The sequence below is a fragment of the Macrobrachium rosenbergii genome, chromosome 41 (assembly GCF_040412425.1).
Source record: "Macrobrachium rosenbergii isolate ZJJX-2024 chromosome 41, ASM4041242v1, whole genome shotgun sequence".
NCBI classification, from domain to species: domain Eukaryota; kingdom Metazoa; phylum Arthropoda; class Malacostraca; order Decapoda; family Palaemonidae; genus Macrobrachium; species Macrobrachium rosenbergii.
Window position 1 is genome coordinate 89,683,597 of NC_089781.1, and position 11,891 is coordinate 89,695,487.

Consider the following 11,891-nt stretch of genomic DNA (forward strand, 5'->3'; position numbering starts at 1 on the left):
CAGGTTTTGCACCAAGCATTTTACTTAAAGCTTCTGGTTTCTCTCACCTTTAAGAAAGTCAATAATTATTGACTTTCTTAAAGATAAAAAGATTAAACCAAATTTTGTTAACGTCATAATTTTGTTTTATAAACCTTTGGCATTTCAAAACATGTTTCAATCAAGGCTTACAGCATTATCAACACGAATATCTAAAGCTACTAACCTGCTTTTCGTCTATTGAATCAGCAGCACTGACAATACCGTCCAGGCATTTGTTGATGATGGGGAAGACTGACCTCTCAATTTCAACACTTTTTTTGAGCAAATTTTTAAAATTATTTATTCTTTTTTCATCTAAATCTTGTAAACTTTGGAAAATACCTGGCATTATGGTGTTGTAATGTTCACCCTGAAAAGAAATAACTCCGTTATCTTTCATGTCTACAGCACAGTTATACAAGCAAAACAACTGCATTCCAAAAGCAAATTTAATCAAAAATTAAGTTTTTAACACCAACTTTAACTTAAAATTAATTCCCCGGAAACAGGAGCATCTCTAGGACAGACTGCATGATTACTAGCTGTCTGGCATCACTTCCTTGAGAGGTGATAAACAACTAATTAGACACTTTCTATCTTGCTCTGTCTCAAGCACTAAGAATATAAGGACAAATAATGCCTATATGCTCAGTAGTAGGTAATAAAAATTATCAATGGTAAAACCTATGTTACAATACTTAGTGGCAAGAATGATTTATGACTGCTAAAACTGGCATCACAACATCTAGGTTATTGATGCTGATTTGGTGGCAAAATATCATGAATATCAAAGACAGAGCTTGATAACCCATTAAGAACAGGCATCCCACTAGAAGACATTCCAAATAACTTGACCAAGCAGTTTGCAATTCTGACAATTACTTGATATGTTTGGTATAAACATTATATGTCAACCTTGATTTCTACCTTGCTTACCTTCTAAAAGGGCAAATGATACAGAGATCAAAACTGGATTCAATTTTGTTCAAATACAGTGTTATATACTTATACTGTATATCCCTCTTTGTCTGAGATAGTGTACATAAAACACTTCTACACTGACAATCCAATAAATCAAATTATTTAAATAATTATGATTAGTATCAACCACTAAACAGCATTATGATGATTCTACAAATGTTAATAAAAGAAAATTAATACAGTACCTTAATAAAACAACATAAATAACCTGATAAAAGTGCATAATCAATTAGAAGTACTGATGGCAAAAGATATTTCTTCAAAGCTCCCAAAATTTTCTTGAATCTTCAAGGATTACTACAATACCATTATTTTCAAAAGGCAGATGAGGAGATTTATTACCCACTGAATTTGAGAAATACATACCTGTAACCTATTTGTTTTCTGCAACTGGTTAGCATATTCATTCTTGCTGTCTTCACACTGCTGACTTTTGATACTGGCATTCATGCGCTGCTTCTCAACTTCGGCACGAGATAAGTGAAGGTCTGCGTCTGCTTTGGTGAAGTTTTCATGAGCCTGAAAAGAAGAAATGTCTGAACCCCACATATTTACGAAAATTTCACACTAAAATTAACCCCCAGTTTAAAAACTGAGTATAATCAGGTTGGGTGAATGGAAATCTCTAAAATCTACATAAATAACAACAGCCAATACAGTGAAGAAATAGTCATGAGAGTGAAGGATGAGAAATGTAGGATTAAAAGTAACTTCCACAAAGTTGTAGTGCTCACCTTCTCCGCTTCTCTAAAAGCCTTTTCGTAGTTTTTCTTAGCCTTTTCTAGCTGTTGCAAAGAATGTGCTAAATTCTGTTGCACTCTGCTCCCTTCTGATAAACTCTGAAACATAAAAGCCATTTAAAAACAATAAAATGTAAATTCATTGTACAAAATATAGGACATTACAATGCTTCAGCCAATACAATGAACAAACACAAGGCCTTGATTCATGGCCATAAAATGCACCAGAAAATATTAAAAAAATTTCAGACAGTAAACATGAAACAAGTCTTAGGACTGACTATAAGAAGGCCATACAACACACATGAACACAAGAACTTGTTTTAAGTAAAAAAATATATAAATCCAATAAGCTCAATACAAAGTCCTTTCTCATTAAATTATATTTTTAATGTAAGCATATAAATTTAGGACTTTACAGGTTCAAAGGTCATAGTAGTCTCTAGCCAAAGCTAGTAGAGTGTTTTCATTTGCTGACACATCATAAAGACACAGAGCCTGCTGCTAGCTTCAACAGTTCTTAATTACTTCACAAGCCATAGGCTAATTCAATCAGAAACATGATTACAGGACTGTCTTAGCATATCCACTTCTAGGGCTACTGTACCTCATTTTCGGAAAATAAACACTAAACTGAAAATGAGAAACCTCTGTTGTTGAAAGTTATCAAATGACAGCATAAGGTAGCTTTCAAACTACATCAAAAACTAAACTGCCATTATTTCCGGTTCATTAAATTCATAACCTATCTTAGAGTAAAATTTTTAAATTACACATACGTTCCTGAATTTTTCTTGTATATTTCTGTTAAGACCAAAGCTTTTCATCACTACTGTATATTCTTTGGTTTGATTTATACATGCATTCTTAATTAAGCATGACACTCGTGTAAATGCAAAGGCATGAGTGTTTTTTTCTTTTTTGAGCATCCTGTGATTTTAACACTTGGTATAAGAACAATTTAATCTTATTACTGTAATTTTAAGAAACCAGAATGCTTTCTTCAGGGATACTTTACATAAATGTTTTTATTGAAAAAATAAATAGGTACAGCTCTGGGTTTAACATAAATTTTATGTCTAGAGGGAATATTATTCACAGAACTTTATAAGATCTGAAAACCTTAATGGCTTAACATGAAATGAATGTATGCCAAATCTGATAAAATCTACCTACAAGCAAAGGCAGAGAAATTAAAAAGAAAAAAATCGGCAGATTTATTGATTTTCTCTAATTTGATTTCTCAAGTCACCTGAGCAATTGCAAAAACTAAACAACATAGTTTTACAACTACTATCACCAGCTGGGGGGTTCTCACCTTTTTCCTGTCCTCTTTTAATTCTTTGACTAAGGAGCCTATTTCGTTCAAGACAACGGCGGTCAGTGTTTCTGAAATGACCTCATGTTGACCGGCCATATCAGCTGTCTCATTGACAGTGTCCCGGAACGACCTCACGGTGCTGAACCTGGTAAAGTGATAATAAATGAAAGTCATTTCTACACATAGATAAACACATCTGATATACACTTATAGCAAAACAGGTGCCTCTTCACCAACAAGTTAACTCCTAGTAAGAGACAGCACTAATTGGCAAAATCTTGGATATTCTCAAAATTTCTGTATGGCAAGGACCTTTCATTCTAACAAGTACCTCCTAGGTCTCCTCTTCTTCCTCCCAAGAATTCCCTGCCATAAGCAATTTTTTTTTTTACTGTTCTCACCCATGCTCTCTATATGATTAAAACACCCCTAACAAACACTGCAATATCTTATCATCCTCGCATATCTATTTTTCTCACCTGCAACACTTCTATCTCCATTTTTGCTATCACTCTCAAAATTTAAATTTCCACAGTAACCCCATTTTCTCCATGTGCACCCCGTCCTGTTATTCTGAGGCAAGCAAGCACACTCCCATCTTTTCCAAGAAATGAAAAACACTTACTTTAATTCTTCACATTCTTTCTTCTTAGGTTGGTAGGACTTCACCAATCTCCTGAAAAACAATAAAAAAATTATGAGGTAATACTTACATGATGCAATATCATTTCCTTACATAGTAGCAACACATAATTATTTATAATCATATACATAATGATAAGTGAATGGAAGATTTTTCTATTAGACAACTAACTGGAAAAGATGGATCATTTTAATGTAAACTCATCTTAAAAGTAAGCTTACAAAATTTAAAACAAAAGAGACTTTCTCCTCATCATGGCAAAATGAATGGTATATACAGCAACTGAGAAACAAAGTTGATATAAAACATTGAAAATTTAAACCCAAAGGGTTTGGTCAGCAGCACTACTATGTCATCTTGAAAAGACAAGACAAAAACGAATCTCAAATATTCAGTTTCTTCTCATGAACAGAAAACACCACTGATAAAATGGTTTCATAAACAATATCTCTCTCACACACACACACACACACACACACACACACACACACACACACACACATATATATATATATATATATATATATATATATATATATATATATATATATATATATATATATATATATATATTAGATAGATAGATAGTGTGGGTGTGTGTGTAACCACAATGACCTTTTAATTTCTTGATTTCCTCACACTATAGATTCACATATTGCTGCAGTCCTTCAGTTCTTCGTTGGAGGGGTGGGTAGAGCTTTCGGCTAGCATGCTGTTGGCCCAGCATTCGACTCTCTGACCGACCAATGAAGAATTAGAGGAATTTATTTCTGGTGATAAAAATTCATTTCTCGTCATAATGTGGTTCGGATTCCACAATAAGCTGTAGGTCCCGTTGCTAGGTAACCAGTTGGTTCTTAGCCACGTAAAATAAACCTAATCCTTCGGGCCAGCCCTAGGAGAGCTGTTAATCAGCTCAGTGGTCTGGTTAAACTATGATATACTTTTTTTTTTCTTGAATTCAAATGGAAATATTTGTTTGGAAACCCTACCTACAGCAGCGAAATTCAAACCAACATATAGGTTGACAGGATGAGGTTAACCTAATCCATTCTATCAAGAGAGGTGTAAGTCTATCTCAGCTCATTCATTCATATGTCTGTCGAATTTAGAAAGATTTTCACGTCGCTGATACTGACCAGTCCATACATACCATCACAGCCTAGTATTAAAGCGTTTATTAATTTTTAGCCTAAAAAAGTATTAAACTCTACAGCATTCTACTATGCAGTGTGTGGTCTATGAAAAACAATAAATGATACTTGACACATCCCTTAACGTTACATTATAATGGAATATAAATATTTTGACACTTCAAGATCATTTAATTTCCAGAAACTAAAGCACCTAACTTTCAATAAACCTTTCTCCAACCACGTAAGTACTTTAATTATAAAGATTTGCAATATTTCTCACATTCAAGCTTACAAAAAATTCTAAGACATCATCAAAATTATCATCACCATCATTACAACCCGTCCATCAATGGAACGTTCCCCGTCCATCAATGAAACGTTCCAATCAAGTAGCCCCCCACTTTCCTACTTCCGGTAGTTATCCCTCCCCCTCCCCATCCTGGAAACAACTGTCGATAAATATACATTAAGGTTAACTTGAGGACGAACTGCGGTTAGTGCGCACGAGATCTGGACAATAAAAATTACTATGGAAGTGCCCACACTACAGGAATGTAAAGATAACAATAATTATGATGAAGGGAGTACTGGTAGGGGTTGGAGGAAGAGGGAGAGGGCGAAAGAAAGGTAAAAACTTGGTAATCTGATAAAAAAAAAATGCTAACAACTAGATAAACCACAGGAAAGCAGAAATAACCTATTTGTAAAACAGGATAAAATTCTACATCTGTCAAGATGCACATCATGACCAACATGTTCTAAAAGAAATACCAAACCCCTCCCAACATGTCCTCAGCCTCGGTCACTTGGCAACTAATACCTGAAGCAATTCGAAGCTCGAGCACCGCACACACGCCTCCCTTCGAAGGTCACAGAAGCACAAAGATGTTTTCAATGCAAGCACAGACTTGCTTTTATCAGCGCGAAGCGTTGCAAAGGCATTAAATGATCCGCAACGCACGGACTCCCAATAGAAAAATCAGAGAAGAGATCCATGCACTACGAAGTCTTATATACTGAGGACCTTTTCCTATGTTTCCTGATTCTTCTAGCTTGCCTGTGTTCAAAGAGCGTTTTTTCATCGTTTCATCATGAAGAAGATCATTCCATTTACAAAATCTTCTTGCTAGTTTTTGTCTCACATCACATGAACTCTGACATAAAGGTCGGATTACCATGTACGGAAGGTCGCTTTCTTTTTTGTACAAAGAAAGTCATAAAAGTGTAAAAAGTAATCAGTTGGACCTCCAAAAAATATTAATAATTATAAATAAATAAAGCCATGGATGGGGTCTCTTAGCACTGAAGGGACCAACTCCCCGAGCGACGAATTCCGAAAAGATTGACCCCATGAGCATATTTGGAAATCCGGGCGAGAGCATAAGGACCACACAAGTGTGTGGTATGTCGCCAGTGCTGAGCAAAGAGAGAGAGAGAGTGTGTGTGTGTGTGCGTGCACACTGGAAATATTCTCTCACAAAACAGAATTAAATGAAATGTAAACAAAGTTTTCCTGAAAATCAGGTTCGAACGCTTATCTGACAATTTTTTTTTAAAATGGTTCATGCCCAGAATATCTAAATGTTTAGTAATAAAGATATCAGAAAATGAAATTACAGTCGGTATCGAAAAAACAGTCAACAAATTATACTGATAATTCACAAACACCAAAATCTCTACCATTTTAAGAGAAACCTCAGCAATCATAATAAAAATAACGCTTTTATCGTCATCAGAACAACAGCAATAACGACTGAAAACAACACTGATGATAACGCCAAAATCCAACCCCCACCGACGACATAATCCACACGTGTGCGCGCGCACACACACAAGGCCTACATCGACACGCTTTCTTCCGGCTGATAGGCCCTTTGAGTGACGACACTCAATTAGCGGTTTTCTCTCAAAAGCTAAATAATCATCCAGTCTCCCTGGCCAGCGCCTTTCTGAATTCACGAACGAACGGGAAATGCCTGCGGTTAAGAAAAGACGCGGCTTTCGCACCTCAGGGCAGAAGAGAGTTAAGGATGCCTTTCTTATTTATGCGTTATTATCTCCTATACCTTTCTATTTTTCTCTTTTTCTCTTCTCTTGGCTCTGTTTTCTCCCGTGTTCATTCATGTATGAGCTTCCTGTCACAACCTAAGGAGGTCAGTGAGCATTTTCTCTTGTCCTAATTGAATGAGAGCGTATTTTGAGTGATAATTAGGACAACCGTTTCATAAGCGCTGCTATCCAGCGTCTGCTGCTTCAAAACTCAGGTGATCTCGGCTTTCTCGTTTTGGTTTGTTACTCGTTTGAATCAGTTGGGCTTCCGTCAACTCGGCATTCGCTCTGTGGTAGCCTGTATATAACAGTACCCACAAGATAAAGTTTACTATAAGGTCGTCAAATGGATAGAATGACTACATAACATTTTAGCATTCACTCTTTTATCACATTAACAGTAACAAATAGAAATCATCTAAAAACTGAGTTCAGTATGAAAATTACGCTTTTGAGATCGGGATGAGCAAATAGAGACGAGAGGAAAGAGAAACAAGTACAACTAAAACTTACTGAAAGATTTCTTAAATGACGAAAATGTCAGTAATAACAGAAAAATTCATATGCATTTGAGACCACAAAAATACAAAGGAATCTTTTGAACCTTGTTCGCGTACTTTTGCCGAAAACGTCACTGCAAGAAATCGCGTTACACAACGCTATTGTGCGACTGCATTTCCGCACTTGCCCAACGTCTTACCATATGCTACAAAGAACGACCAGAGGATGTTTGCAAATATGGGCCACAGTCCACTACACTGTAACGTATTTCTCAACCCCTAGCGCAGCGTGATAGCGCAAGACTGGCTTTGTTATGATAACTGCGTGACTCCTGGCAATTTATACAAGCAGCTTGGATGCAAGAATAAGACATAACGAAGATAACTAATTGCTATAACAAGGCATAAAAAGTGAGGTTCAACTGACCAACCACACTACACCACTGTGACAAAATTCAATCAAATCTAAGGGGACTAACCGCAAAAAAGTCCAGTGACGGTTCTGCAAAGTTCAACGGACTTACAAAAACTTAAGTTACAACAGACATGCACAAGGGAAACGGACTTCCAAGAAAATTAAAATCCCAATATCCACCTGAACGGCCGTGTTATGAATCAATTCCCCTGAGGCATCTCAACTTCCACCCCAAAACACAGTCAGATTGCAAGTTCAAGTCACATGACACTTGTGACGTTACATAGCGGATACCGAATTTAAACAAACATGAACTTGGCAATCAACCTGTTGTGAATATCGCCCAGATCTTAGGATAAATGACATTAATCTTGATGAGTTCATGTCCAGCGAAATTACATCTCGCTCTGTCTTCTTGCCTGTTATTCATTTTGAAAGAAGCATGCAAATGCTTAAAGTCACGCAAACGTTCATAACATTAATATTACTATTATTATTATTTCTATTACCGCTGGTGTTAATTTTTAATTAACAATTATGATATTACTACTCAGATTAATAGTAGTATGCTTCAAAGATGCCCAGAGTTAAAAACATACTGCAGATTATGGCAACTTTAAGGTAAAAGATAATTTTTCATAGAATATATATATATATATTATAATTTGTATGCATGATTTCTCTCTCTCTCTCTCAATAAAATCTTACCACTTAAACCCCCCTTAACTAATAATGAAATCATTAAGCTGTTGAACAATTTTTCATCCTAAATGTACCTTACGTCACCCTCCCCAATTTCCTTGTCTTCTATAATGGTGAATGGCAGATTGGGTACAAGCTGGGTTCGAGGTGCAGGTCCTGCAAATTAAAGTCTGGCGCATCCTTAGGTTATCAACCTGCAGGGGTGGTAGAGTGTGTTGAAAGGATGTAGCACAAAGACTAACAACAACAACCGCCTTACGTGTGGTTAAGTTAGGACGATCTGGTTAGGTCTGGACTAACAAGTCAGGGAGACAGTTAGTTATACCTACATAGAGATTTAGATGAGCGTAACGGGTCTCCTCATTCTGACCTGATTTGAACTGTTCTCTTCTACACTGCTATTATCTGGTACGGACTATTACTCGACTATTTACAATTATAAAATACACTCGACTACTTACAATTATAAAATACACTTACAAACAACTATTTCCCAGTAGCTACACAATGAACCAGAGAATTAATCCATGAGTCTTCAAAACAAGTTTTCTACTCACTATTCATAACATATATCACCCTTCGCTGATTAAAGACAAAACCATGTTGCATACAAATGACGTGTCAAATAACTACGAACCAATGCCATTGCTGGGTTAGAATGAGAAGAGAGAAAAATGTGTCACTCAATAAAGAAACAAAAACACAATCATGAACTGCAATGATTGATTTTACAGCTAGACAAGCAGAATTTCCCAATATGTTGCCCCCAATCACATCCCCCAGCCCAAAGAGAAAACGTCCGACGAACATACTCCTATGACCGGATGTCGCTTTAACATTTACACGATCAGAAATGGAGGTTCTGATGTACGCTATTGATGTCAACAGCTATTTCCTTTCGTCCAACAAAATCTCCTCTCGGATATCCGCAATGCACAAACGATGTCGTCAACGACGTATCTGGACGCGATGATGATGTCATGGTCGAGTACCCTTCAAAGGAGGACTCTCAATGTGAGACACAGCAAAGAACAGGACGGGCCACTTTGCAGATCTTGAATGAAGAATTACTCTTGCCAAAGAGAGAGAGAGAGAGAGAATGCACTTACAGAATGTTTTAATACTAATGGTGTGACTGGTTATTTACATTAGGACGCCACCACCATGGAGCTCTGTCAGATTTCGAAGTTGTCATGAGAGGGAGACTTAAAAAAAAAATCTTTTCATGTTCCTTCACTGTTGTGATAAACCCTTCGTGATTTCACAAATAGAAAAAAATAAAAAACAGTTGTAACTGATAAAAAAAACACTAGAAAAAATAATTAAGTCATCCTTCACTGCATTCTTAAAATTCTTAGTATTCAAAATCTTTTCAAGTAAATAAGCCTCCAATGCATTATTTGTATCTAAATTTCCGTCTGTACATTCGTGTAGAATACGTTCCATAACCAAAAAAATCAGTATGATATTCATTTGAACCCCAATCAAAATAAATGATTTCGCTTAAATGACGAGAGATTCACACAACGAATATATTTACAGTATATATACACTGAATACACTTATATCCTAACGAATATTCTCTTGTACCAATCTTTCGGAGCCTTTCCTACTCTAGCGAATTTTCTCTCATGATAGCATAATAAACTCACTCTTGAATATGTTTCCCGAGATCACTCGCAAAAAGAGTCATAAGAATTTCCCTAAGGCGCTCACCACAGATTATCAAAGCTCAGATCATAAAAGATACACGAAAAAGCCTGTCCACCTCCGATGCCTTTCACCCGCCCCCTCCTCCTCTGTCCACCAAACCACGGCATGCACACACACGCTCTTTGCAAGTAATGTGAAATGAATTTTTCTAAAATTTGTTTATTCCAAATATACTTGTCAAATGTTCCATAATTATTTCAGCCATTCATTTATACATGAGGCATTTGCAAAACGTGCATAAAACTGAGTTATCAAAAAAAAAAAATTTTTTCCCATAAAATGTTTTAGGTGTCATCTTTTTTTATCATAAAACATATTACGAAGTTGTAGTATATATATGTATATATATATATATATATATATATATATATATATATATATATATATATATATATATATATATACTGTGTGTGTTTGTTTGTTTGTTTTTATCATCTACTGGTTACATTCACAGATATATCCAATAGAAAAGGTCTTACAAATAACGCTTGACTTCTCATTTTCATTGTAAATTACAACTGCTTGAAACTGAAACAAATGCGAAATACTTTAAAGGCAAAAAATAAAGATCAAAATCCGACCATCTTCTTATCCCGGATTCCAGACCTTTGCACAACACACTGTTATCCCAGAAGACGATCCTTTGAGAAAACAAGACAGGAGTAAAAGGCTACAACATTTTAGATATGAAATACCACGTTCATGCAGAGAGAGAGAGAGAGAGAGAGAGAGAGAGAGAGAGAGAGAGAGAGAGAGCATACAAAGGGTGCTTTGGAGTACAACATTAAAGGGTACTGGTGGCAAAACCGCAACGATGCAGTGAATATTAAAATATAAAAAAAATTAAAAAATAACAAAATGAAAAATCTATAAAATGGTAATTTTTCACAGTAAGATATCAAACACCAGGGGCTGTCAACAGAATATGATTTATGAGACATAATAACAATAATAATAATAATAATAATACAATCAAATTAAACAATTTTAAATTCCTCCACATTTCTCTTTGAAATGTGCGAGAGCCGAAGCGCGAACAGCATCATGGAAGCGCTTGAACCGACCTCTGGAAACCTTAACCGTATCATGACATGCTGTCGATGGCATTAATTTTGCTACGAAGGCTACCACTTATTCCTCTTCTTCCTCCTGCACCCTCCTCCTCCTCCTCCTCCCCCCCTCTTCCCACTTCTCCTCCTCCTCCTCCTCAATTTCCACACACGAAAGCACCAATGACGGCGACGACGCCATCACGTTGGTAGGTTCGTGACGACAAATGCGATGAGAGATTCCTTTCACCCACATTCCACACAACAGACTCCCAAAACCCAACCATTCCAGCGGCAGCAACATCCAGACCACATTATGATCAGTCAGACAACAAATCCTCACGGTTACAGACATACGCATTTTTCGTTTATAAAATGAAAGGGTTCGATATAGTCCCGGCGAATATATGCTTTCAGTTTCCTCCCTTCGATTTTTCACGACTTTTAGATACGCTTGTCACTACAAAGTTTAAGTTCGGAATTAGTTCGAAGATTAGCATGATGCGTTGACTATGGTTAAGCTAAGTCGCTCGGCCGCGGAAGACATAAATCTATTTCTTCTCATACATACATATCAGTCGATTTCAGATACATTTTGCTAAAACTGGAATAGACCCACCC

At 36.3% G+C, this 11,891-nt stretch overlaps 1 protein-coding gene across 17 annotated transcripts in view; it reads right to left on the bottom strand.

Moving 5' to 3' along the window:
- The window catches only part of Cip4 (formin-binding protein 1-like Cip4), a 384,908-nt gene that overhangs the window by 23,025 nt on the left and 349,992 nt on the right, over nt 1-11,891 (bottom strand). For all 17 annotated transcript variants that reach the window (XM_067084635.1, XM_067084633.1, XM_067084627.1 and 14 more), the window contains 5 exons: nt 3,689-3,739; nt 3,061-3,208; nt 1,737-1,841; nt 1,369-1,521; nt 206-391 (listed from right to left, as the gene is read on the bottom strand). In XM_067084635.1, the coding sequence (XP_066940736.1) occupies nt 206-391; nt 1,369-1,521; nt 1,737-1,841; nt 3,061-3,208; nt 3,689-3,739 (643 nt within the window). The remainder of the gene's footprint in view (nt 1-205; nt 392-1,368; nt 1,522-1,736; nt 1,842-3,060; nt 3,209-3,688; nt 3,740-11,891) is intronic.